This window comes from Oncorhynchus keta, chromosome 11 (genome assembly GCF_023373465.1).
Source record: "Oncorhynchus keta strain PuntledgeMale-10-30-2019 chromosome 11, Oket_V2, whole genome shotgun sequence".
Taxonomy (NCBI): Eukaryota; Metazoa; Chordata; class Actinopteri; order Salmoniformes; family Salmonidae; genus Oncorhynchus; species Oncorhynchus keta.
The window spans coordinates 50,312,962-50,340,142 of record NC_068431.1 but is presented as its reverse complement, the minus strand read 5'-3'; the positions used below and the strand labels follow the sequence as shown (position 1 = coordinate 50,340,142).

At 43.9% G+C, this 27,181-nt stretch overlaps 2 protein-coding genes across 2 annotated transcripts; both read left to right on the top strand.

Annotated features, from left to right (window-relative positions):
• The first annotated feature begins 334 nt into the window (after positions 1-334).
• LOC118390519 (adhesion G-protein coupled receptor G4) lies at positions 335-18,611 on the top strand. The gene is made up of 27 exons (XM_035781168.1): positions 335-427; positions 1,023-1,099; positions 1,864-2,505; positions 4,293-4,390; positions 4,516-4,574; positions 4,701-4,731; positions 4,866-4,903; positions 5,110-5,258; positions 5,486-5,590; positions 5,996-6,072; positions 6,171-6,235; positions 7,632-7,780; positions 7,992-8,121; positions 10,027-10,127; positions 10,229-10,433; positions 10,751-10,919; positions 11,074-11,214; positions 11,318-11,443; positions 11,550-11,595; positions 11,728-11,831; positions 11,948-12,069; positions 12,288-12,556; positions 12,697-12,802; positions 13,303-13,586; positions 13,862-13,963; positions 17,863-18,018; positions 18,157-18,611. Exons 2-27 carry the CDS (start codon positions 1,030-1,032, stop codon positions 18,309-18,311), a joined length of 3,699 nt encoding a protein of 1,232 aa, XP_035637061.1. The 5' UTR covers positions 335-427; positions 1,023-1,029; the 3' UTR covers positions 18,312-18,611.
• A 920-nt stretch (positions 18,612-19,531) lies between these two features.
• htatsf1 (HIV-1 Tat specific factor 1) lies at positions 19,532-26,517 on the top strand. Its single transcript, XM_035781166.2, has 10 exons — positions 19,532-19,714; positions 20,591-20,755; positions 21,440-21,644; positions 21,744-21,791; positions 23,273-23,427; positions 23,632-23,795; positions 23,916-24,012; positions 24,299-24,388; positions 25,330-25,467; positions 25,692-26,517. The coding sequence occupies exons 2-10, from the start codon at positions 20,591-20,593 to the stop codon at positions 25,992-25,994; spliced, it is 1,365 nt and encodes a 454-aa protein (XP_035637059.1). The 5' UTR covers positions 19,532-19,714; the 3' UTR covers positions 25,995-26,517.
• The last annotated feature ends 664 nt before the right edge of the window (positions 26,518-27,181 follow it).

Below are 27,181 nucleotides of genomic sequence, written 5' to 3'. Positions count from 1 at the left end.
TCCTTACTCAAATAAAAATACAAAATCTCAGACCCATGGACAAATGCCGAATTCATCCAGCAACACAAGACGTTTTACTGTACGGTTTGTGTGCCACCCAAACCAAGAGATTGAAAATGTAACAAACATCCATTGATTATAAGCGTTAGGAGAGCGCAGTAAAGTAGGGAAGAGAAGAGCTCATACCCTGAAGGCTGATTCACTGTCACAGCATATAAAGCAAAGAAGGAATAGGTGAGGGGGGGGTGGAGCGACAGTCAGGTCGGTGTTTTCCATGTGTGTACACCTACAGGTCTCACTGACACTAGAAAACACCATCGGTCTCATCCATCCAGTCAGGGATAGTGACGATGCTAAATAACGCCATACAATAGGCTACTATATATCAGGACCCTCTGCAGTCAGTTGTATGCCTCCTCATGATTTGGTAAGTCAATTTACCTTTTGTATTACTGACCTTTTAAAATGTACTTTAAGACGATGGTTTACACAGCGGTAAAGTGTAAAGTGATGTTTTAAACTCTATTCTCGGTTGAGAAAATCCATTTCCAACTCAATTTCCATTTGAATCTTAATGGCATCTCCCGTTCATGTCCTACATTGTCATCTTTTATGATTGTCCATAATTCTGTTGGGATTATTATAAATGTTCATTACTGTAAATATTGTCATATTGTCTCATTTGGAATTCAATTCAACCGTCCCTCGACGGACTAGAAAGGCTTTGGCAGTGGAAGCGATATAATAGAAATAAAATATGCAAACACGTGAACAAAGTGCAATTGGGTAGCTACATTTGCTTTGATATTGTATCGTGTCGGATAATAGCAGTCTTGACAACCGCCCTGTAAAGTGTTCACCCAAAATGTAAAGCTTATACAATGATTGATAGATTGATGCTACAGAGAACCACATTTTGTCCTACAAAATACGATCTTCAAAGAAAAGACATTATACCGATAGATAAAACATCAGAGCAAAAGCTTGAGAGCGGGTCTTATTCTTATTTGTGTTTATTTCAGAGCCGTGATGAAGTTCAGTGAGACACTCCTCCTTCTCAGCCTGTCTCTACTAAGCTGTGGCTCTCGCAGGGATCCAGGTTAGCAGCTGGCCACAGCACTGCACAGCACTCAGCACTCTTTACTCACACTCAATAACACACACAACTGATCAATAACACGCCACACGTAGCCGATCCTCTGAGAGACACTGTATCTGTAAGATGTGTAAGTTAATAATGGAGATGTACACGGAGTGGACAAAATATTAGGAACACCTGCTCTTTCCATGACATAAACTGACCAGGTGAATCCAGGTGAACGCTACGGTATGATCCCTTATTGATGTCACTTGTTAAATCCACTTCAGTCAGTGTAGATGAGGGGGAGCAGACAGGTTAAAGAAGGATTTTTAAGCCTGGAGACAATTATGACATGGAATGTGTGTGTGTGCCATTCAGAGGGTGAATGGGCAAGACAAAAGATTTAAGTGCCTTTGAACGGGGTATGGTAGTAGGTGCCAGGCACAACGGTTTGAGTGTGTCAAGAAATGCAACTCTGCTGGGTTTTTCACGTTCAACAGTTTCCCGTGTATATCAAGAATGGTCCACCACCCGAAGGACATCCAGACAACTTGACACAACTGCAGGAAGCATTGGAGTCAACATGGGCCAGCATCCCTGTAGGAATGCTTCCGACACCTTGTAGAATCCATGCCCCGACGAATTGAGACTATTCTGAGGGGAAAAGGGGGGTGCAACTCAATATTAGGAAGGTGTTCCTAATGTTTTGTACACTCAGTGTAGAAGATAACAAAATCCAAATGTGCCTGTTGACAGTGGCCCATTTGCCCTGTGTACACCAGAATGTTCTAGCGTGAGCTTGTGGGGGAAGATGGCTGACTTCACAGGGGAGTGCAGTTACTGGCAGCTGAGTCCGGACCTCTCCATCCCTGCCCTGGAGGAGCTCAGCGTGTGTGTCCACCTCCAACGGCACATCAGCACACCGGCCTGGACAGCCTTCATGTACCGCCACCCTGACGGGCTACAGGCTGAGCTGGGCCTGGCGGGTCAGGAGGGCCTGGTCCACACCTGGCTGTTTGGGATGAGGTGGTCAGCCCCCCTCCACCTCCCCCTGGGCCACTGGCACTACGTCTGTATAACCTGGTCTGGGGCTTCTCACCAGCCAGCCCTCTACGTCAATGGGACCAGTGTGGATGTTACAGCCCATGCTAACGAATCCCCCCTGTCCCCGTCCTGCTGCAGGCTGGCCCCGCACGGCACGCTCACCCTGGGTGTCTCCCACTACTTCATCCAAGGGGAGATGCATGTGGAAAACGGTACCAACCTCAATGGGAGTGTTTCTCTGTTCCGCGTGTGGGGGCAGGCACGCACCCCTGAACAGGTGTCGGACCTGAGCTGCACAGAGGGGGATGAGGTGCGCTGGGATGCTGTTGACTGGCTTACCCAGAGCTGCCCTCCAGTCCCAGACTCCCATCTACAGTGTGGTGAGGCAGGAAACCATTAACATTTTATATCCATTTTGATGGTCTATAAATGTATATTGAATGTCATTCTCTATGGAAAAACTGATTGGTGTTCGCTTTAATGAGCAGCCTTTTTTGTCATGTTTCCACGTCTCTGGTGGCCTCATCTCCTGTTCCTGTTACGTGACTGGAAAATATTGATCTTGTGAACCCATTTTAATGGCGCACACACAGGGTGCATGATTAAACTTGTTCAACATCAAAGCTTACTGCAGATGTTTTCATGTCGTTAGAGATGGTCCTTTAACATTGTATTAAGTACACTGAACAAAAATATATAAAGGCAACATGTAAAGTGTTATTCCCAATGTTTCATGTGTAGAAATAGAAGATCCCAGAAATGTTCCATACACACAAAAAGCTTATTTCTCTCAAATGTTGTGCACACATTTGTTTACATCCCTGTTAATGTGCATTTATCCTTTTCCTAGATAATCCATCCACCCGTCAAGTGTGGCATATCAAGAAGCTGATTTAATAGCATGATCATTACACAGATGCACCTTGTGCTGGGGACAATAAAACCCCACTCTAAAATGTGCAATTTTGTAATACAACACAATGCCATAGATGTCTCAAATTTTAAGGGAGCGTGCAATTGGCATGCTGACAGCCTGAAAGCCCACCAGAGTTGTTGCCAGATAATTTAATGTTAATTTCTGTTCCATAATGACGCCTCCAACGTCGTTTCAGAGAATTTGGCAGTATGTCCAACACGGCCTGATGAAATTGTAGGTTCGCACAACCAAAGAATTGCGGCGCAAAACTGTCAGAAACCATCTCAGTGATGCTCATCTGCGTGCTCGTCGTCTTCACCAGGGTCTTGACCTGACTGTAGTTTGCCGTCGTAACCAACTTTAGTGGGCAAATGCTCACCTTCGATGGCCACTGGCACACTGGAGTAGTGCGCTCTTCACAGATGAATCCTGGTTTCAACTGTACCGGGCAGATGGCAGACAGCGTGTATGGCGCCATGTGGGCGATGCGGTTTGCTGATGTCAACGTTGTGAACAGAGTGCCCTATGGTGGCAGTGGGGTTATGGTATGGGTAGGCATAAGCTACGGACAACGAACACAATTCCATTTTATCGATGGCAATTTGAATGCACAGAGTTACCCTGACGAGATCCCGAGGCCCATCGTCGTGCCATTCATCCGCCGCCATCGCCTCATGTTTCAGCATGACATGCACGGCCCCATGTCACAAGGATCTGTACACGATTCCTGGAAGCTGAATGTCCTAGTTCTTCCATGGCCTGCATACTCACCAGATGTGTCACCCAATGAGCATGTGTGGGATGCTCTGGATCGACGTGTACGAACACGAGTGGGACAACATTCCACAGGCCACAGTCAACAGCCTGATCAACATGCGAAGGAGATGTGCTGCGCTGCATGAGGCAAATGGTGGTCACACCAGATACTGACAGGTTTTCTGATCCTACATTTTTCTTAAAATATCTGTGACTAACAGATGCATATCTGTATTCTCAGTCATGTGAAATTCATAGATTAGGACCTAATCAATTTCAATTTCAATTGACTGATTTCTTTATATGAACTGTGACTCAGTAAAATCGAAGAAATGGTTGCATGTTGCGTTTATATTTTTGTTCAGTGTAGATATATAGGTAAGTTAAGTAGCGTTAGCTACAATTCAGAAGGTACATGGGCTAAACACCAAGGTAATGCTTTGTCTGTTATACATTGCTACTGATCAATGCCATCATTTTCCTCATTTGTGTCAGCCTGGTCTTTGTACGAACTTAAAGTCAAGATCGCCATCATCTGCTATGATGGAAACAGTACAGACGTATACAAAGCCAGAGACCTTGCACAGAAATGGGTAAGCTAATGGGGTCACATTTCACTTACTGTTTGTTGCACAGTGTTTTAAATGGTTCCGAGATGACTCAGCACATGCAGTGTTCTCAATTTGAATGTCTTTACATTACCTTTATGTCCTTCCAGCTCAGACACATATTACCATCCAACAAATATCATTTGTACAGAGTCTCTGTGTCAACCAGGTAAGGAAAGTCCAAAATACAAAATTAGTACAGGTGTATCGTGGATTTATGCATTTAATATTCTAATCAATACTCTTTTCATCTCAATTGCAATCACCAACACAAGCTATTTCACACTTTTGACAGTGTCGGTGAGACATATGAGGACGGGGCCCATGTAAGTGTTGAACTTGACGGAATGACGATACTACACAGTAACAACAATAATGTGATAGTTACATATACATTTACTCTGATAATCCGTGCAACGGCGCACAGATGATAGCATGTGCTACAATTTCAATTCCCCAGGACACACCAATATTGCGGGCTGAATTTGATGCAAACCGGTAAGAAAGACATTATTCTGGGGGCGTTCATAAGTTTTGAGTTTCCCTTTTTTTTTAAATGGTCTCTGTGACACTACAATTGGCAGAAATGAACACAAAAATATACACACTGTTTAACATGTCCAGGAGCTGATTGAAGGTATAGGTTTGGGACTAAAAGAACTTGCCCTTGTTGTGGTTTGATAATTGCTGTATTCCCCACACAGCTTTGACTGCCTGGTCCACCTCAACGTGATCCCCAGCTCTGATGTCAGTACAGTGCAGAAACAGGTCTCTCAGTTGCTGAACACACCTCACAACGTCGGATATCTCACGCTAATGGCTAACCCCAAGAGCATCCAAGTGAACCCTGTAGGTAAAGTCACAAACCATTCCAAAAGGAATCCCACCTCTGGAGAGAAAGTCATAACTAAAGAGTAGCCAACTGGGGAAGAACGGTTACTGAATGATTAGGCACAGAGTTTTTCCTGGTCACATGGCCAGGAGGACAGATTCCTGGCCCTATATATGATATAGAAGAGTGATGCCAATGCAGGTCCATGGTTCCACTGTGATGATGATAGTGATTGTTTCTTTCCCCAGAGGACTTCCCCCCTGCCACAGTCAATCCTCCCATTGTCATTGCCACTGGAACCTCTTCTGACACAACCACAGACCTTATTGTCACGACTGGTGGCGAACTCTCAGGTTTGTGTCTTCTTCTTCTTTGTGTCTTCTTCTGTTTCAGGAAATGATCCAACCACAACCTGTCACGTTCGTCGTATACATAATGAGCGGACCAAGGCGCAGCGTGCGTAGAGTTCCACATACTTTATTACAAAGGGGACAACCTGATCCCCAATTAGAGACAACGATAATCAGCTGCCTCTAATTGGGAACCATACAGATACACCGACGTAGAAATAACAATACTAGAAAAAAAACCGAGCCACACCCTGACAAAAAACACCCCGAGGGCTCTGTATGGTCAGGGTGTGACACAACCAAACTAATTACAGCATGTGATATCATATCTGGCCTGAAATATGTATATTGGTTTCAAATATCTCACACTCTCAGTGTTAAACTACTTAATGTTGTCTTTCATCACAGACATATATTTTGAAGTTGATGTGAACGTGACCCTTACTGGGATCTGTATCCATCCGGAACTGACAATCATTACCTGGGTATGTAGCCTGAAAGGACAGCTTTTCTTCATTCAAATCCTTGATTTCCTGATGAACCCAGGTTTCATCTCACACTGCCTGTTCTCTGACAATTTCAGCTGCATGTCACTCTACCTGATGAGATGTCTGTTCTGACCTTCCAGCTTTTGGGAAAGGCATACAGGTATGTATCAGAAAAACACTCACTAATACAGGAAAAACAGCATTTTGAATGCACTGGGCCTATGAGGTTCGAATTAAGAGCAAGATAAAATCTCCCATAATTCCATTTGTGGGATTTAGTGAGCTCTTAATATGAACCTCTTAAAGGCCCAGTGCCGTAAAACATATCAAATGTCCTGTGTTTTGTATCATATTCTAAAAGAGCTGATGAAACTAACACTGTAAAAGTTATTTTTTCCTTTGACAATTTTAATGGGAACCTATTACAGAATGGTAGGTAATTGTTACTCAGAAATGATCCGATACTGAGATAAAAATGGCTGAATTGGGCCTTTTAAGAAAAAACTGATACGCAGAGAGTATCAATTTAATCAGTAGGTGTTCTATCTTTCAGTGTGCAGCATCCATCTCCACGATCAAACACGGTTGAGTCTGATGGGTTAGATATCGGCAGGACATTCAAATTATTAGTTGAGGCAGCAATACATGTAATTGCGAGAGGTTAACATATTCCCTTTGAAAATAAAAACTGCTTTGACCTTCCGCTACTGTTTCTGCTCAAATATTCAAGGTCTGTAACCACTAAACAGTGTAATTCTTTCTTACAGCCTTCCTTGCTCAAAACGTCAAGGTATGATCATACAAAAGAATAGCCCAAAAGTCAGACATACACTGAAGACAACAAGACACCGCATGTCATTTATGATGAAATGGGAGTGAGCCATATGTTTGATTTAACTTAAGGAGCAAGTAGTTTGGCGCACAGATGTATGTAATGTTTCCCCATCCATCCACAGACACGGCTGTCGATTCCAGATGTATGTCATGTTTCCTCATCCATCCACAGACACGGCTGTCGATTCCAGATGTATGTCATGTTTCCCCATCCATCCACAGACACGGCTGTCGATTCCAGATGTATGTAATGTTTCCCCATCCATCCACAGACACGGCTGTCGATTCCAGATGTATGTCATGTTTCCCCATCCATCCACAGACACGGCTGTCGATTCCAGATGTATGTCATGTTTCCTCATCCATCCACAGACACGGCTGTCAATTCCAGATGTATGTAATGTTTCCCCATCCATCCACAGACACGGCTGTCGATTCCAGATGTATGTCATGTTTCCTCATCCATCCACAGACACGGCTGTCGATTCCAGATGTATGTCATGTTTCCTCATCCATCCACAGACACGGCTGTCGATTCCAGATGTATGTCATGTTTCCCCATCCATCCACAGACACGGCTGTCGATTCCAGATGTATGTAATGTTTCCCCATCCATCCACAGACACGGCTGTCGATTCCAGATGTATGTCATGTTTCCCCATCCATCCACAGACACGGCTGTCGATTCCAGATGTATGTAATGTTTCCCCATCCATCCACAGACACGCCTGTCGATTCCAGATGCGGGTGACAACGTCATCAAGTCAAGAGGAGACAAGGACACGGATCCGTACCCTCCTGGAGAGGACATACACCAATGGCACTATAACCATGGAAAACAAGTCCAACGACATTCACATCCGACATATACGTCAGTTTCACTTTGTTGATATGAAACAAGAGCCATAAAAAACGGAAATTGAATGGACTCTGGTACTGTCTAGACAAGAGCAAAATAGGTTTAGGGGTCTAAGAACCAGGACAAAAATTGCATCCCCTTTGATGTGAATGATTTCAAAATACATCCTTTGTCCCTGTGAATTGCGCAGGAGTTGATGCCTTGTCTTCCTTGTTCCCCCAAGCGCCAGGGAGTTGTCCTGAGCACCGACACCAGACCAGACAGGGCCTGTTTGTGTGGCCAGGCACCTGGGCCCCCCGGACTGCCACGCTGCCATGTCAGGGAGACACCAGCAAGACAGCTAGCAGGGTCTGGTGAGTCAGGCTGTCAAGCTAGAATATTGTAGTGCATAATGTAGTTAGTATGTTATGCAAGGTCATGAAAATGACCAACGTATAGAGGGCTCTTGTGGTCTCAAATGGTGTCTCTCAGTGAACAACTTGAGTTGTAGAGGTTTATCGTTTCTGGCTCATTGATTTTATAGCCAATTTCATCTTGTTGTCAGAGACAATGTGCTGCCTGCAACATAATGACCAAGCTGTCTCTCTTTAACATTAGAATAGGGCTATTTGCATTGAACAATTGTGACTAAATCAATTGATGACTGTACATCTGGAATATGTCCTGCAATAAAAGCATGAATCTGTTATAGATAATAAGCAGAGTTAATATTTAAATTATAACCATGATCAATTTTATTATGGGTGTTAAATACTGTTTGCGAGGGACGTGATAGTGTTTGTCTCTGAGAGACCTGTTTGCCTCCATAACAATAACTATGTGTAGGGATGAAACACTGCAAATGACATATTTGGTATCCTAATTTGATCCCTTCGTTGTCACTGAGAATTTTCCTGCGCTAGAGGGAACTCAAATTGTGATGTAGATACATTTTTATGAAAGCCTGCAGTTCTCTTTCTCTTTCACTCGCTGAAACGTTAAAGCACCAGGCAGAATACATGTCCTACTAGTGTAAATCCTACCACTGCAAAAGTCAAATGAACAAAAAAGTATCTGAAATTGATCCAAACACATCAACAACGTTGTTTTATATACTGTAGCTTAATAACACAAAATATATATTGGTCTCCACTACGACATACCTGAAATGCAGCCGTACGCTACACCTAAACTATAGCCTACCATAGGCTATCAAACGAATTTCCCGTTACAAATAGCACTTTTTTGAGAATAATCAAATCCTCCTGCCGCAGGATTATTTTACTCCTGCGACGAAACGAACAAATATATATATTTACTCCTCAGCACCCCCAAGGAGTATTGGCTTCACAACACGTGTCACGTTCTGACCTTAGTTATTTTATTATGTCTTTGTTTAAGTTGGTCAGGGCGTGAGTTGGGTGGGATGTCTATGTTCCTTTTTCTATGTTTTGGGATTTCTGTGTTTGGCCTGGTATGGTTCTCAATCAGAGGCAGCTGTTTATCGTTGTCCCTGATTGAGAACCATATTGAGGTAGCCTGGTTTCACTTTTGAGTTGTGGGTGATTATTTTCCACGTTAGTGTTTGTTACCACACGGGACTGTTTCGTTTGTGTCACTTTGTTATTTTGTATGTTTGTAGTGTTCAGTTTGTCTTATTAAAATGGACACTTACCATGCTGCAAATTGGTCCGACCTCTCTTACTCCTCATCAGAGGAAGACGACGAACGTTACACTCTGGTCGTGAAGCCAAATTCTCTAAAATGCCGTTGGAGGCAGCTTATGGTAGAGAAATTAACATTCAGTTCTATGGCAACAGCTCTGGTGGAAACTCCTCCAGTCATCATGCCAATTGCACGCTCCCTCAACTTGATACATCTATGGCATTGTATTGTGCGACAAAACTGCACATTTTAAAGTGGCCTTTTATGGTCCCCAGCCCAAGGTGCACCTGTGAAATGATCATGCTGTTTAATCAGCTTCTTAATATGCCACACCTGTCAGGTGGGTGGATTATCTTGGCAAAGGAGAAATTCTCACTAACAGGGATATAACAAATTTGTGCACATTTGAGAGAGAAATAAGCTTTTTGTGTATATGAAAAATGAAAAATGTCTGGGATTTTTTTGTTTCTGCTCATGAAACATGGGACCAACCCTTTACATGTTGTGTTTAGATTTTTGTTCAGTGTATATTATACTCATTGACTTATATATTTTTGTCTGTCATCTGTTTGACCATGGGTGGATGACGCCTGACACGTCTGTCCTGCTGACAGTCTGTTGGGTTTTCCAATCCATTGGGGCATCCCAGATCTGCACCAGTGCCCGTTTGTGGTTGAGACCATTCCAGACTTAGACAACATTGATGTCACTCCTGGTGAGTTGACTTCACCTGGGTAGTTCTACTGCGTCCCTTTGGGGGGACGCACACTGTCTATGACCATAATAACCAATGCATTGTACTTTTTATGTTTTCAGAGAATGCTATGGATGTGGTGGAGATGATAGAGGGCCTGCTGAAAGACCATCCAGACCTCAATTGCACTGAACTGAGCACCATTCTGAAGAAACTCAAAAACATTGTTTTCATCAGCTGTATGACCCCACCTCTGGGCGAAGCTATCATCAACATCATCTCAGACATCTTGGAGTCTAAGAGCTACCTGCAGCATGTCACCAACCAGTGGGTGTTTTCTCTCTGTTCCACTCATCCCACCCACACAGATCAGGTGGTTAAAGAAATGGAGGGGTGATCAGGAGGAGGCTTCCTCAAAACCACACGGTCGTACGAGATACGCCTGGGATCCGATCCAGGATCCATACTAGCCTACCAATTAGAATGAATTCATGTTTGGGCTAATGTTAGTATGGATATTAGAATGTAGCCCTGGACTATTGAAGCTGTACAAATGGATAACGTGTTCTCTCTCATTTTCCTGTACGTTCTGCTATCAATATTTACTGTGTCCTCAACTTTGCCCCCTGCTCTTTGCTCTGCAGAATACTGGACATTACAGAGATGGTTGGCGACAAGATGTCTTGTTTTGACCAGACAAATTACACTTTGGTTGCTTCTGCGATGGCAATCTCCGTGGTGGACGTAGACCTGGGCCAGTTTCAGGTCCTCACTTTTGGCGTCTCGTCTGCTGCAGAGGGCCTAAGCCCCGAGGTTAGTGCTAATTCATTGCCAAACATTAAAATGGTCCCCTAGAGTTATACTTCTAAACACCAAGGTGATATAACCCCTCCATGTTACCCATCTGTACACTTATTGATATTAAGATGGCATTGTTCTGATCCTGGCCTTAATCTTGGTGTTGTAGATTTATATCAACAAGGATCCGTTCAAAGGGACTGTTGCATTCATCTCCCTACCCTCGGCCTTGAAGTACAGATTTCCTCAACACAGTGGAGCCCAGCCGCGGGTTCAGTTTCAGTTTTATGGAGTCCCAACTCTCTTCATGGTAACCGAGTTGTACCACTGCAGGGCTGCCTTTATTATGTCAGAACGGCACTGCATTATTGGATAGAAGTAAATCGCCGGTCTTGTGTACTTTAACATTTCAGAACAACCCGGATGGGAAGATCCTGAACACTTACGTGGTCTCAGCCAGTGTCACCAATGCCAGTGGCCCCATCGAGGACCTGGAGGAGGATGTAGAGGTGACACTACATCACTTGGCGTCCAATCCAGTATGTGGAACACTTCCTAACAAGAAATCAACTGAACAATCACTTGTAAAATGATCAATCAAACCCATAGTTTTGCTGCCTGATCTAATTGGATTTTCTCTTGAAGCTTGGCAAGGAGGTGCAGTGTGTCTACTGGGACTTCAATCAAAATGGTAGGTCCTATTATAAACCGCAGATGAAATCCTAATATTTTGGAAAGTGTGTACTCCGAGTTGATCTGTGTAGTGTGTGTGTGTGGGGTACAGAGGAGGCATGGGGTAGATAAATATTGTATTTTACTACAGAAGGAAGGGGAGGATGGGAACAGCATGGATGCAGGAAGCACAACACCAGTGCTGACTATACCACATGCCTGTGTGACCACCTCACTCATTTTGGAGTACTTCTGGTAATGAGCCTCTTTGAAATGCACCAAGGGTGGTTACCTTGCAAAAAAACGGTACACAAAGCTTTGTTCTCACCACGATGTTCTCCTCTACGCCACGATCCTCCTTCGTACTGTAGGATGTATCCAGGACTCAAATCGACATACCAAATGAGGAAATTCTGACCATCATCACTCATCTGGGCTGCGGTGTGTCCTCCGTCTTCCTGGGAATCACTGTGTTGACATACACAGCATTTGAGTAAGACTCAATTCGGCTACATCTACACTCTGCACCTTCAGTTTTTGGAGTGGCACCGTCTTCCTGTTTTCACACTGTATCGTCTTTGTGCGTTTTGTAAAGTGGCTTACAGTGTTCTTTCCACAGCCTCCTTTTTTTTCATGTACTTTAAACCATCTGCTCAAATTTTACCTTCTCAGCTGTCTCTCAATCTCACATACCCCCATTTTCCCTCACAGGAAGCTCCGCAGAGACTACCCATCCAAGATCCTCATTAACTTGTCTCTGGCGCTGCTGGGACTCAACATGGTTTTCCTGGTCAACTCCTGGCTCTCCTCCTTTGGCAGCTATGGGCTTTGTGTGGCGGTGGCTTCCGCACTGCACTATTTCCTACTGGCCTCTTTCACCTGGATGGGCCTGGAGGCTGTGCACATGTACTTTGCCTTGGTCAAAGTCTTCAATGTTTATGTGCCCTCATACATCCTCAAGTTCTGCTCCCTAGGATGGGGTGAGATCAACTTCGTTCAAATAGAACAATAGCGAAATGCTACCTTTTTTTTAAAACTACAGTTATCCGTATTTCCCCTTAGTCTTATCAGTTGAACCATATCACGTGTTCTACTTCTCCAACTTCCTCCCCTCTCGCAGGAATCCCTCTGGCTATATGCTGCGTAGTTCTGGTTGTGAAGAGAGAGTCCTACGGCAGCTCCCTCGGCAGTGAGTCCATGGAACCACTAGATAACTCCGAGGCGTTGTAAGTATTAGATTCATCCTGTTGTACTTTTATTGTTCCATGTCACTATCATTAGATGAACAGCACCCTTTTCTGACCCTGAATGACATGTATCTGACACTCAATGTCAATTCAAAACATTCGACAGTTACGTTGGGCTACGTGTAGATCATGAATGATCATTGTGTGGTACTAGAGTCTGGGTATTGTAGATTCTGGCAGGGGGGCAACTTTGGTTTTAGAAGTGGGGGGGACATGTATATATATTTTTTTCTTCCAGTCAGATAAACACTCCAAACAGCTCAGAGGCGTCCACCTGGCCCTAAAATACACCGCGCCTCGTTTTGTATCACCTTCCTATGATAAAGCTGGGGGGGACAAAAATGCAATTTCAGAATGTGGGGGGGGGGGGGGGGGGGGGGGGCATGTCCCCCCAGTTCCCAGTGAAAGTTACACCCCTGGATTCTGGACTGAGGTTGTTATTCAGATGTGTAGATAAAGTCCCTCTATCCTATTATCAGCTGCTGGATCCAGGATGAAGTGGCTTTCTATGTGTCTGTGGTGGGCTACATTCTGCTAGTGATGCTGTGCAACATGGCTATCTTCGTGGTGGTCCTGGTCCAGATCCGCCACATGCGGGTCAATCAGCCGGCTGGCATCCACAGCGGCCTCCTTCTGCAGGACCTGAAGGGGGTTTCCAGTCTCACCTTCCTGCTGGGTCTCACCTGGACTGTGGCTTTCTTCGCCTGGGGGCCAGCCAAGGTTCCCTTCCTCTACCTCTTCTGTGTCCTCAACAGTCTGCAAGGTGAGTGACTGCTGCCAGGCGTTTATTTGTTTAAAGCATGCTAGCTGTTCCTGTGGACTTCCAGTCATGGCGCTAACGCTAGTTAGCAATGGCTCCAGAAACGACCTTAAACTTCATTCAAACTGCACGCAGAGACGTGAAACTGGTATCCATGAGTTAATCTGACTCTGGGAAAGTAGAACCAAATGGAATTGCCAAGATGTCGCACTATCCTATCATAGGGTGTAATGTATAGAGGGTGTAAACCTGATGCCAGTGTCACTGGTGTGTTTTAGGGTTCTTTATATTTCTGTTCCATTGTCTGATGAAGGAGAATGTGAGAAAACAATGGAGAATCCATTTGTGCTTTGGCCGCTTCAGACTCCAAGACTACTCTGGTAATGCAACCACATATCAATATACTGTAATATAACCACCCAAATCAGAAATTCAATTAATGTTTGAACGTGATCAGAATAAAACAAATGTTTATTTTTTTATATATACACTGCTCAAAAAAATAAAGGGAACACTTAAACAACACAATGTAACTCCAAGTCAATCACACTTCTGTGAAATCAAACTGTCCACTTAGGAAGCAACACGGATTGACAATAAATTTCACATGCTGTTATGCAAATAAAATAAACAACAGGTGGAAATTATAGGCAATTAGCAAGACACCACCAATAAAGGAGTGGTTCTGCAGGTGGTGACCACGGACCACTTCTCAGTTCATATGCTTCCTGGCTGATGTTTTGGTCCGTTTTGAATGCTGGCGGTGCTTTCACTCTAGTGGTAGCATGAGACTGAGTCTACAACCCACACAAGTGGCTCAGGTAGTGCAGCTCATCCAGGATGGCACATCAATGCGAGCAGGAGGAGCACTGCCAGAGCCCTGCAAAATTACCTCCAGCAGGCCACAAATGTGCATGTGTCTGCTCAAACGGTCAGAAGCAGACTCCATGAGGGTGGTATGAGGGCCCGACCTCCACAGGTGGGGGTTGTGCTTACAGCCCAACACCGTGCAGGACGTTTGGCATTTGCCAGAGAACACCAAGATTGGCAAATTCGCCACTGGCGCCCTGTGCTCTTCACAGATGAAAGCAGGTTCACACTGACCACATGTGACAGACGTGACAGAGTCTGGAGACGCCGTAGAGAACGTTCTGCTGCCTGCAACATCCTCCAGCATGACCTGATTGACGGTGGGTCAGTCATGGTGTGGGGTGGCATTTCTTTGGGGGGCCGCACAGCCCTCCATGTGCTCGCCAGAGGTAGCCTGACGCCATTATGTACCGAGATGAGATCCTCAGACCTCTTGTGAGACCATATGCTGGTGCGGTTGGCCCTGGGTTCCTCCTAATGCAAGACAATGCCAAACCTCATGTGGCTGGAGTGTGTCAGCAGTTCCTGCAAGAGGAAGGCATTGATGCTATGGACTGGCCCGCCCGTTCCCCAGACCTGAATCCAACTGAGCACATCTGGGACATCATGTCTCGCTCCATCCACCAACGCCATGTTGCACCACAGACTGTCCAGGAGTTGGCAGATACTTTAGTCCAGGTCTGGGAGAAGATCCATTTACATTACATTTAAGTCATTTAGCAGTCGCTCTTATCCAGAGCGACTTACAAATTGGTGCATTCACCTTATGACATCCAGTGGAACAGCCACTTTACAATAGTGCATCTAAATCTTTTAGGGGGGTGAGAAGGATTACTTTATCCTATCCTAGGTATTCCTTAAAGAGGTGGGGTTTCAGGTGTCTCCGGAAGGTGGTGATTGACTCCGCTGTCCTGGCGTCGTGAGGGAGTTTGTTCCACCATTGGGGGCCAGAGCAGCGAACAGTTTTGACTGGGCTGAGCGGGAACTGTACTTCCTCAGTGGTAGGGAGGCGAGCAGGCCAGAGGTGGATGAACGCAGTGCCCTTGTTTGGGTGTAGGGCCTGATCAGAGCCTGGAGGTACTGAGGTGCCGTTCCCCTCACAGCTCCGTAGGCAAGCACCATGGTCTTGTAGCGGATGCGAGCTTCAACTGGAAGCCAGTGGAGAGAGCGGAGGAGCGGGGTGACGTGAGAGAACTTGGGAAGGTTGAACACCAGACGGGCTGCGGCGTTCTGGATGAGTTGTAGGGGTTTAATGGCACATGCAGGAGCCCAGCCAACAGCGAGTTGCAGTAATCCAGACGGGAGATGACAAGTGCCTGGATTAGGACCTGCGCCGCTTCCTGTGTGAGGCAGGGTCGTACTCTGCGGATGTTGTAGAGCATGAACCTACAGGAACGGGCCACCGCCTTGATGTTAGTTGAGAACGACAGGGTGTTGTCCAGGATCACGCCAAGGTTCTTAGCACTCTGGGAGGAGGACACAATGGAGTTGTCATCCCTCAGGAGACCATCCACCACCTCATCAGGAGCATGCCCAGGCGTTGTAGGGAGGTCATACATTTGGACTTGTTTTAAGGACATTACATCAAAGTTGGATCAGCCTGTAGTGTGGTTTTCCACTTTAATTTTGAGTGTGACTCCAAATCCAGACCTCCATGGGTTGACACATTTGATTTCCATTGATAATTTTTGTGTGATTTTGTTGTCAGCACATTCAACTAGGTAAAGAAAAAAGTATTTAATAAGAATATTTCATTCATTCAGATCTAGGATGTGTTATTTTAGTGTTCCCTTTATTTTTTTGAGCAGTGTATATATATACAGTACCAGTCAAAGTTAGGACAAACCTACTCATTCAAGGGTTTTTCTGCATTTTTACTATTTTCTAAACTGTAGAATAATAGTGAAGACTTCAACACTATGAAAGAACACATATGGAATCATGTAGAACCAAAAAAAGTGTTAAACAAATCAAAACATATTTTATTTTTGAGATTCTTAACAGTAGCCACCCTTTGCCTTGATGACAGCTTTGCACACTCTTGTCATGCTCTGTAACGGTTTTCGTCCTCCTCTTCTAAGGAGTAGGAAGGATCGGACCAATGCACAGCGTGGTAAGTGTTCATATGTCATTTTAATGAAATATAACTGAACACAGAAAACAAAAGAATAAGAGAATAAATGGAAACCGACACAGTCCCGTATGGTGCAAACACTGACACGGAAAATAATCACCCACAGCCAAAATGGGGAAAACAGGCTACCTAAGTATGATTCTCAATCAGAGACAACAATCGACAGCTGCCTCTGATTGAGAACCATACCAGGCCAAACACAGAAATACAACATAGAAAAAGGAACATAGACTACCCACCCCAACTCACTCCCTGACCAAACGAACACAAAGACATAATAAAGGAACTAAGGTCAGAACGTGACATGCTCTCAACCAGCGTCACCTGTAATGCTTTTCCAACAGTCTTGAAGGATTCCCACATATGCTGAGCACTTATTGGTTGCTTTTCCTTCACTCTGTGGTCCAACTCATCCCAAACCATCACAATTGGGTTGATGTTGGGTGATTATGGAGGCCAGGTGATCTGATGCAGCACTCCATCCCTCTCCTTCTTGGTCAAATAGCCCTTACACAGCCTGGAGTTGTGTTGGGTCATTGTCCTGTTGAAAAACAAATGATAGTCCCACTTAGCCCAAATCCGATGGGATGGTGTATCACTGCAAACATGCTGTGGTTGCCATGCTGGTTAAGTGTCCCTTCAATTCTAAATAAATCCCAGACTGTCACCAGCAAAGCATCCCCACACCATCACACCTCCTCCTCCATGCTTTATGGTGGGAACCACACATGCGGAGATCATCCGTTCATCTACTCTGCGTCTCGCGGCGGTTGCAACCAACAATCTCAAATTTGGATTCATCAGACCAAAGGACATATTTCCACCGGTCTAATGTTTCTTGGCCCAAGCAAGTCTTCTGTATACCCCCGCTACCTTGTCACAACACAACTGATTGGCTCAAACGCATTAAGAAAGAAATAAATTCCACAAGTTAACTTTTAACAAGGCACACCTGTTAATTGAAATGCATTCCAAGTGACTACATCATGAAGCTGGTTGAGATAATGCAAAGCTGTGTGCAAAACTGTCATCAAGGCTAAGGGTGGCTACTTTGAAGAATCTAAAATATAAAATATGTATATGTTTACTACATGATTGCACGTGTTATTACATAGTTTTGATGTCTTCACTATTATTCTACAATGTAGAAAATACTAAAAATAAAGAAAAACCCTGAAATGAGTAGGTGTGTCCAAACTTTGGATTGGTACTGTATGGATTATGTTGATCCTGAAAATCTAAAGTTATGGATGTGTAATTTGTCTTGTTATTCAGAGTGGAGCCAGACTTTTATAGTTGGTGCCAAATCCAGACCTAACCCTCTGGTGCGCATGCCCTCAGTGAGGTCCATCAAGTCCAGTGCCACAGAAAGCACCTCGGCCTCCTCCGACTCCAGTCAACGACAGGTCTCCATCAGAAGACCTAACTTGAGTGAGATCCCATTTTTTTTTAAGGAAGAACTATTCTGATTTTGAATTATTCTATGACTCCTGTGATGACGTTATAATGAGTGATTTGAGCTCGAGCGCATGGTGTAGAAATATATTTTCTGCTTGTTGTTTTCGGCAGACCTTGTGTATGAGAATAACTTGGCACTACCACTTGTCCAACGCAACTCCACTCCTCTACCTCACAAGAGTGCCTCTTTCCCAGAGGAGGGGCACTGTGAGGGGCCCTTTTGGCAAGACGGATCTCACCCAAGACATCGGCTACCCATTCCTTAAGACCTTTGAAATACGGCAAGGAGGAACACCTTAATTTGTGCTAAATGAATGAATAGAGAATCAAAGATTGTATCTTGTGCAATCTGAAATATCAGACAAGGCTTGGTTCTGTGTAACATGGCAGCTTTCGCTTTGACTCAATCTGGGACATGAATGCACATGTATGATAAAGCAACATTTAGGACATAATATGAATGATGTCCTGTCCATCTTCACTGATCTATTTATTGTAATGAAGCTGTGACAAATTAGACTAGTATGCATGTGTGCAAAACGGACAATAAATGACATTGGCTGCAATCTTTTTTTAATATGAATATTTGTGTCTCAAAGTTTTATGTGAGATGAAAAATACCAGTATGTGCCTGAAAAGTTGGGATGGGAGATTTTATTGATCTGTGATTTACGGGTGGTGCTCTCTACTGCCCCCTGCTGCCATGCATTATATGCACGGGCAGAGAGCAAGATGCGAAGTGAGAGGCTCCACACCTGTCAGAATCTGTCCATGTGAGAATACAGCGTTAAGCAGACCGACTAAGGATTCTTTGTATGAGAGAGTGTTGGATCTGATTTTATCAAATAGTTCTGTAATGTTACGGTAGTTACGAATGTACTGATATAAGTGGACGCACGTGGCATCAACAAAAAGTTGTCTGCTGTGCACACGTATCTGCCCTCTCATTTGCTAGAATGTTCCCACCTGATCTCGCCTCCTGCCGCCAGCCTTTCCGCCTTCTATTTATGGTGCATTACCGCCAAATCCACATAATCCTCAATTTGTCTACAGTCGGTTGCTGACGCCTGACCACTCAAACGAGCCCAGACAATTTCTTTTTTTTGCTTGTTTGCTACATCAAACATGTCTAGCAAACCAAACACAGGTATTAACAATGCTCAAATATACAAAAAAATATAAATAAAATACAAAAAAGAAACAATTTAAGTGCAATTATATTCACTCTGAAAATATCTTATTATAATGATTCATTAAGATGTTATTTTTTTTGTTATTCACTAGGGTTAGTGTTTTAATAAGATAATTAAATTCAATCAGAAAAATGTGTAATTTTGGTATAGAATTTTGGAATTTTTGTTTGTTCTGGCTTAATTGAGAGGCAGTTGTTCTCCCTTGGTGACGACACAGGTTTAGGTTATGGCTAGAAAGCCTCCAGCTTTTGTCAGATTTCACTTTTCATAGCAGGTTAGGAGAATTAACGTAGCAGGTTAGGATTAGCTCAAATCCTTCATTTTTTCTACTTAAAAAAAACATTTGACGTTTTGAGTTGACAAAAGCTGGAATCGTTCCAACCTTGACTCCATGGGTTTATTACTACCAGAAGTTCTTCTTTGACACCGGAAGTGTATCTTCAGTCATCGTTGGCGGCGGACCGTCAAAGCCAAAGGTAGCTGAGCTGGCTAATGTTTTAACGTTTAATTAGCGAACTAATCAATAATCCACATACAAATAATTTATCTTCAAAGACAAGCATTGCTTCCCTTTGGCTCGTTATGTAACGTTACTTTCTAGTTGAATTCCTGGCTAAATACACAAAGCAGAGTTTGCTAACGTTAGCTTGTTAGCTAACTAGGCACACTTGCTTGATTGGCAGCTAACGTTAACTTAGTAGCTACAATTTTTATAAATAATCAAAGCTAACAAGCTAGGTCCAGTCAATTGGCTAGATATTAGTAACGTTAGTAGTTATAAAGATGTGTATAATATAATTTTCATTGTCTGATTTCAGATTGTCACGCAGCACCCATGGGCTACTAGCTAACGTAGCTCACTCGTTAGCTAGCTAACGTTACTGTAGCGATACTGAACAAAAATATAAACGCAGCATGTAAAGTCTTGATTTCATGAACTGAAATAAAATATCCCAGAAATGTTCCATACGCACAAAAATACGTATTTCTCTCAAATTTTGTGCACAAATTTGTTTATATCCCTTTAATGAGCATTTCTCCTTTGCAAAGCTAATGCATCCACCTGAAGAAGCCGATTAAGCAGCATGCGCATTACACAGGTGCACCTTGTGCTGGGGGACAATAAAAGGCCACTCTAAAATGTGCAGTTTCGTCACACAGCACAATGCCACAGATGTTTTGAGGGAGTGTGCAATTGGCATGCTGACTGCAGGGATGTCCACCAGAGTTAATTTATAGCTAGTAGTATTCTAGCTAGTAGTGGCCCATTCAACAACACCACATGTCCTCTAAACAAGCAAGATCTTCAATGTATGTTCTTGTATCCACCTGTATTTTCCTGTGTTGTTTAGATGAGTGGTGATACTGATGGAAATAAGGAATTCCATGAGCAGCTCCGGTTGCAGCAGCTGTATGGCCAGAGACAGGGGGACGGAGTTGACCCCAACACCTTCGTGGACCCAGAGGATGGGACAGTGTATGACTGGGACCATGACAAGAAAGCATGGTTTCCTAAAGTGTGTTACCTTCACGTCTTCTGCTTAGCTAAAACCTTTCATTTCTGTCTGCAACAACTTGATGTTGTAATACAAGGATGGGCAACTGGCGGACGGATGCCACCCGCCTTTTTGAAGGCTTGCGGACCAATTTCCCCCCTTGTGCTTGTGCATCAGCAGTCATTCAATTAGCCCATGTCAGCAAACATTTTTAGATTGGTTAATTAGTCTAGCGGCCAGCTATCATAACGTGTTGTAAGCATGGTCGAAAAACCGACCTTGGTCTTCAGTTATCAAATTAAAAAAACTGCAAACATATTTCTCCATTCTATGACAAAATGTGTATAATTGCAGGAAATTAGCTGTATAACAGCACATTTTTCTCTCCTCCCCATAGCAAAATGTTTAGAATTGCAGCAAACTTGCTTTAAAACGGCAACATTTTCTCTACGCCCCATGGCAAAATGTGCAGAATTGCGAGAAATGGTGGGGGATGACCCACGTGCCACTGTGGCCCCTCATGACGAGTTCTGATTTTTTTGATGGCCCCCACCCCCAACAAAGTTGCCCATCCCTGTTTTGATGTTATGCTTCTAGATCCTTTTAGAATTGCCATGACCCTCTGTCAGTTTCCATTGATCACCTTTTGGTTGTGAGAATATTGTTGTGCGAAATAGTGGTTGGGCTAATTCTGGTCTTGTCCAGATAACAGAGGACTTTCTTGCTGCGTATCAAGCGAACTACGGCTTCACAAAGGATGGGCAGCATGATCCAAATGCTGCGTGTGCACCTGACACGGACACAACAGCCAAGCCAGAGGAGGGGAAGAAAGCCGAGAAGCGCACTGACACGGAACAGCTGAAAGATGGCAAAAAGGAGAAAGGAGAGAAAAGGAAGGCTGATACTGCAGGTACAGGATGTTTTACAGACATGTGTTTAGCGTGAAATCGACATGTGACTTGGTGAGTCCTAAAAGGGAATACTCAAACAAATGTCATTGTCTTTGCAGCCTGGTTTGATGTGGAAACCGACAAGAATACCAATGTGTACGTGTCAGGTAAGTCTCCCTTCTCTGAATATGGCTACCAGACCTAAGTTCAAATACTATTTACTGTATTTTGAATACAGTACTTTCAAATACATTTCAAAACAATTATTTAGTTTCTTTGAAAATACAAGTAGTTGAATATTGGAATGTATTTGCAGGGCTCCAGACGAACATTTTCTCCTGGTACCACTAAGTTCCTTGGTGGCACCATGCTCCAATGTTTTTTGCAGCGTCGCGCATTAGAAAACGTGTAATCATTATATAAAGTTATTCACAGTGCTTTATTAAAAAGTGTAATAGACTAATGAGATGGTATTCAGTAAATAAGTTGTTTTATTTAACATGTTGTGATTCTGAATATTTAGATGTGCAACCTAATCCATTTAATGTCATGAATTGTGGGTTGACAGTATGCTTTTGTTGTTATATTGTACAGTTAAAATAGGCCTTTAGAATGTTGTTTTACATGTGTTTTTTTTTTATCTATTTGCCTGCATCTACACCTACTCGTTCAAGGGATTTTCTTTATTTTTAATATTTTCTACAATGTAGAATAATAGTGAAGACATCAAAACTATGAAATAACACATATGGAATCATGTAGTAACCAAAAAAGTGTTAAACAAAAAAAAAAAGTAAAAATAAAGAAACACCCTTGAATGAGAAGTTCTACAACTTTTGACCGGTAGTGTTTGTGCACTAATATCAAAGGCCAATTCACGACCTGAGTAAATGGAAACGCAAAACACGTTAGCTAAATCGCTAGCTCTAAATTTAATGCCCACTGCTAGTAGCCATGTGTTAATCTAACAATTAATTGAGGCCTATGCAATCGTAATGGCTGTTACCCATTTAGCGCACTCTGTATCTCAAAGCCATATCAAATATGTTGGCTGTAAATAGTTGCTATTGAGCTCAACATTGAGAGTTGAAAAAAGAAAACATTTTATACCTATAGAAATCTGAGAACCTCCTCTCTTCAACCGTGACAACAGGATAGCTGTGTTTTACACGCAGTTGGATTTTAAAATGTTTTTTACAAAATTACCTCGGAGCATTTTTGAGAGAGAGAGACTCGCGACTCGCTCAACACAGCATCAGGGCCCAGTGGAACAGGGGCAGGAAGACACTTTCATTACAAATCATGGTTTGAGCCTCCCCCCAAAAATAGGATGTATTTAGTGAGGTGGTGCGATTTAAATGGTCGCAGTCTGGATCCCTGATTTGGAAATATGTTTTGAAAATATTGGCATGTATTTACAACTACTTCAAATATAAATAGTTGTTTTTGGCTATGCTTTGGCCAGTGTATTTGAAAATACTCAAATACACAGAAAAACAAGAAATACAAATATTTAAATACACGTGTCTTTTGAACCCAGATCTGATGGCTACCAACACAATTGAGTTTCACTGTTTCGGCAGAAATGAATTGTTCAGGCAAGTTCCTACTGTCCTTTCAGTCAGGGAAGTTATTTTCTATTCCTCAGGTCTTCCACCGGACATCACCACGGAGGAGTTTGTTGAGGTCATGTCTAAGTGTGGCATTGTTATGAGGGACCCCATCTCCGAAGAGTACAAAGTCAAACTCTACAGGGACGGCCAGGGGAACCAGAAAGGCGACGGACTCTGCTGTTACTTAAAGGTGAGTGCTCTGGGCTTAGCGTTGTCATGGTTCGTTGTGGTCTTACGAGGAGTGTAATCGAGACGATTAGTGTTCTCCCAGCGTTAGTGGGAAATGTCTCGCTGGATCTCTTTGTTGCTATGCGTCTATTTCCATGAGAGGATGTGTGTGTGTAGTGTGTGGCGTTTCCATTCAGCATGCATCTCCGTTCCCCCTCCCTTGCAGAAGGAGTCTGTGGCCCTGGCTGAGCGACTGATTGACGAGTCAGAGATCAGGGGGTATCAGCTCCACGTGGAGGCTGCCAGGTTCGAGCTCAAGGGCCAGTACGACGCCAGTAAGAAGAAGAAGAAGAGCAAGGATTACCGCAAGAGGATGAAGGCACAGCAGAAGTATGTCCCGTCCTGACAAATTCTGCAACCGGAATTGGAATAGCTCAATGCTTCTGGGCATTAGGTGTCCCTTAACTGGCTTTTGTGTGGCTCATCTCTCACCATTGATCTGACTGATAGGCAGCTGGACTGGAGGCCAGAGAAGAAAGGGGAGGCGCGCAAGAGGCATGAACGTGTGCTCATCATCCAGAACATGTTCCACCCCAGTGACTTTGAGGTGAGCAAATACCTCACTCTCTCACTCACTCACGACCACAAAGAGCTGGTGTGAATAGATATAGATGACTGGTGTGAGGACAGCATATACCCCCAGTGCAATGAGTCGTTTAAACTGATTTAGACTCATTACTATCGACAGCACTGTGGTATTTTAGGGAGTCAGGCTTGAGTCTTTCTCCGTAAGAGACCAGGAATCGTTGTGTTCTAGTTTCACATCCCAACACTTCACCTCCAGTCCTTTTCTGCACGGTAGTAAACGTGTGTACTGTATCTCTGTCCTACAGGAAGACCCCCTGGTGTTAAATGAGTACCGAGACGACCTCCGGACTGAATGTGAGAAATTTGGTCAGGTGAAGAAGGTCATCATTTTTGATGTAAGTGCCTACTGATGGGAATCAGCTCACTTCATTTCTGTCACTCTGGTATAATTAAGCACGAAGGCCCGAGGGGGTGTGGTATATTGGCCATATATCACAACCCCCGAGGTGCCTTATTGCTATCATAAACTGGTTACTAAACGTAATTAGAGCAGTTTAAAAAAAGTTTTTGTCGTACCCGTGGTGTACGGGCTGATATACCATGGCTGTAAGCCAATCAGCATTCAGGGCTCAAACTATCCAGTTTATAAAGCAAAATAACACACTCCAAAATCCGAAACATATCCTCCGTAAGGTGTCAATTGGGAACCATATCTTTAGTGTTCTGACAGTAGCCATGTTTCTATCCAACCATTTGTATGCAGTGAATGCCCTGTTGCCTAAAACAAACTCACAGCAGGCCTGGTGGAAACAGCAAATTGTCGGTAAACTTTCCTGAAAATATATTCTATATGGGGGTGGGTAGTTTTTTGTCATTGAGATAATGCAACAAATGGTAGTGGAAATGCTTTTTTTTTGTTGCCTAAATCGAGATATTTTGTCGAAGTAAACTCAGTCAAGCTAGCTCTGTTGTGTTCTCCTCCCACTACTACGACGTGGATAACGTCGTTATGGTGACAGGGTGGTGAAGGGACTGCATTTTCACGTCACCGGGGTATTTGTTTGCTGGTGACGTGATGATCGGTGCCTCGCTGTCGTGTCGGCTACCATGTCAGAGAAAATCCAATAGAAACCCTTCAAACTTTTGAAATGGATCAATCAAAGATTATGTGATGAGTGTTTTGTCACGTGTGACGTCACTGGGTTGCAGCTCTTGATTCGCAAACCAGCAAGTTAGAAGGAAACACCTCCGGTGGGGGGGATTTTCGCATTTAAATCTTTCGGTCAATTGTGGAGGGGAAACCTAGCTAGTGACATGGTTCCTATGTCCTCCATAGAGACATCCTGATGGAGTGGCCTCGGTGGCCTTCAAAGAGCCAGAGGATGCAGACGTGTGTCAGATGGCGCTGGACGGCCGCTGGTTTGGTGGCAAGAAGTTATCAGCACAGCTGTGGGATGGATCCACTGACTACCAGGTAAGAACCGTGTGCTGTTGCAACATTAGAAGCTGCTATGGCCCACATGTCAGCACAGATGGGGCTCATGAAGAGGCAGCGACAGGTAGTACAGTTGCTAGGTCACTATCACGTTAGAGTTGAGAGAGGCTTAGCACCTCGTCAATTGTTTCCGGGGAACATATCAACCACCTCGGTTAATGTACCCTAGCGAATATAACTGTTTGCCGTGTGTCTGTCTATAGGTGGAGGAAACCACAAGGGAGCGAGAGGAGAGACTGAAAGGCTGGGCAGCCTACCTAGAGGGTGGGAGCAAGGGGCCTGCACCGCCGGGGGCACCGCCAGGGAGTACAGAGGGACCAACCACAACCACAGAGGAGTCATCCAGCAAGGCAGAGGGGCCTGTGACAGAGCCCTCCAACTCTCAGAGCCAGGAAGCAGGAGCAAAGGCAGCTGTAGACCCTGGGGTGGAACCAAAGACCTCTGAGGACGCAGAAGTAAGTTCCACTGACAGCAGCCTGGCAGGAAGTGATGAAGAAGACACGTAGACAGACACACAGACATCACTGTACACCTCCTTGTGTTCAGCATATAAAAGGACAGTCTTGCCTGACATCTGCTAAACTGCCCCCACACCTTGTTTGATTGGTGGAAAGTGACACGCTGAGGAATAAGGCTATTGGGATGGAAATACTCTGTTGCATACTTAGTGATGAATAATAAAAAAAAAAGTGATTTGTATATTTTCAATTCTTTCCCTCCACAATGACCTGTTCTATTGATTGACCTCAATAACTTGCAACATCACTTTTATGTCTTTTATACTAGGAATTTGTGTAATGAACTAAATGATCTTGGTCTTGATTTGAATACGCTGGGAATGGATACGCAGTTAGGGACCAGGCTTCTGAGAGGTCTGAAACTGAAAGGATTTACATCCATGTTTCTCATTGTCTCTCTTGAATATAGCAGCGAACTTGATTTCAACTGTAAAAGCTAAAACTCCATCCTGTCCTGTCATGATTTGTTTTGAGATGGAAAATAAATGCAACGTTACCAGTGGCAACCGTGCATGGTATGGTGTGTAATCTTTCACCCATGTTATTGATTTCTGTGTAGCTATTGCCGTGAGGCAGTAGACTTGTTTTGTGTGTGAATGTCTCATGAACAAAGTAACAAAATACAATAAGAGTTGTGGAATGTTAGAAAGGGCAGCAGACACTGGGGAAGTAGTGGGAAGTGTTTCTGTCAGTGTTGAGGTTTCAGCCTGTGTGGGAGAAAGAGATAGATATCAGTATACTCTCCCGATAGCAGGCTGGCTGTACTGAAGGCAGGTTCACTTGGGTCAAGGCCTCCCAACACCTCCAGCTTCCTGATGAGCTCACGTGCAGTCTCTTAATAATGTGCCCTAATGCGCTGTCACGCCAATAGCCATTGTCTTTCACACACAAAATGATGCTGCCCCCATCCTCTAACTGAAACAGATTGTCCATCTCCCAAGTAATGTTTTTTTTTTAAATGTAAAAAATCTTAAATAGCCTGGCAAGCCGGACGTCCGCGTCACAATGCCCCTAAATTGTGTGTAGATGGGAAGCGTGTTGGGTGAGACTGCACGTGAGATTTGTGGTTGTATCCCCGCCCTCAAGATGTGGTATGCCCACAAGGTTAGTAAGGAAACGAGAGGGGAACGAAGTGTAAAGCGGGATTTCCTTTTCTTCCCGCACACGGCCCTCAG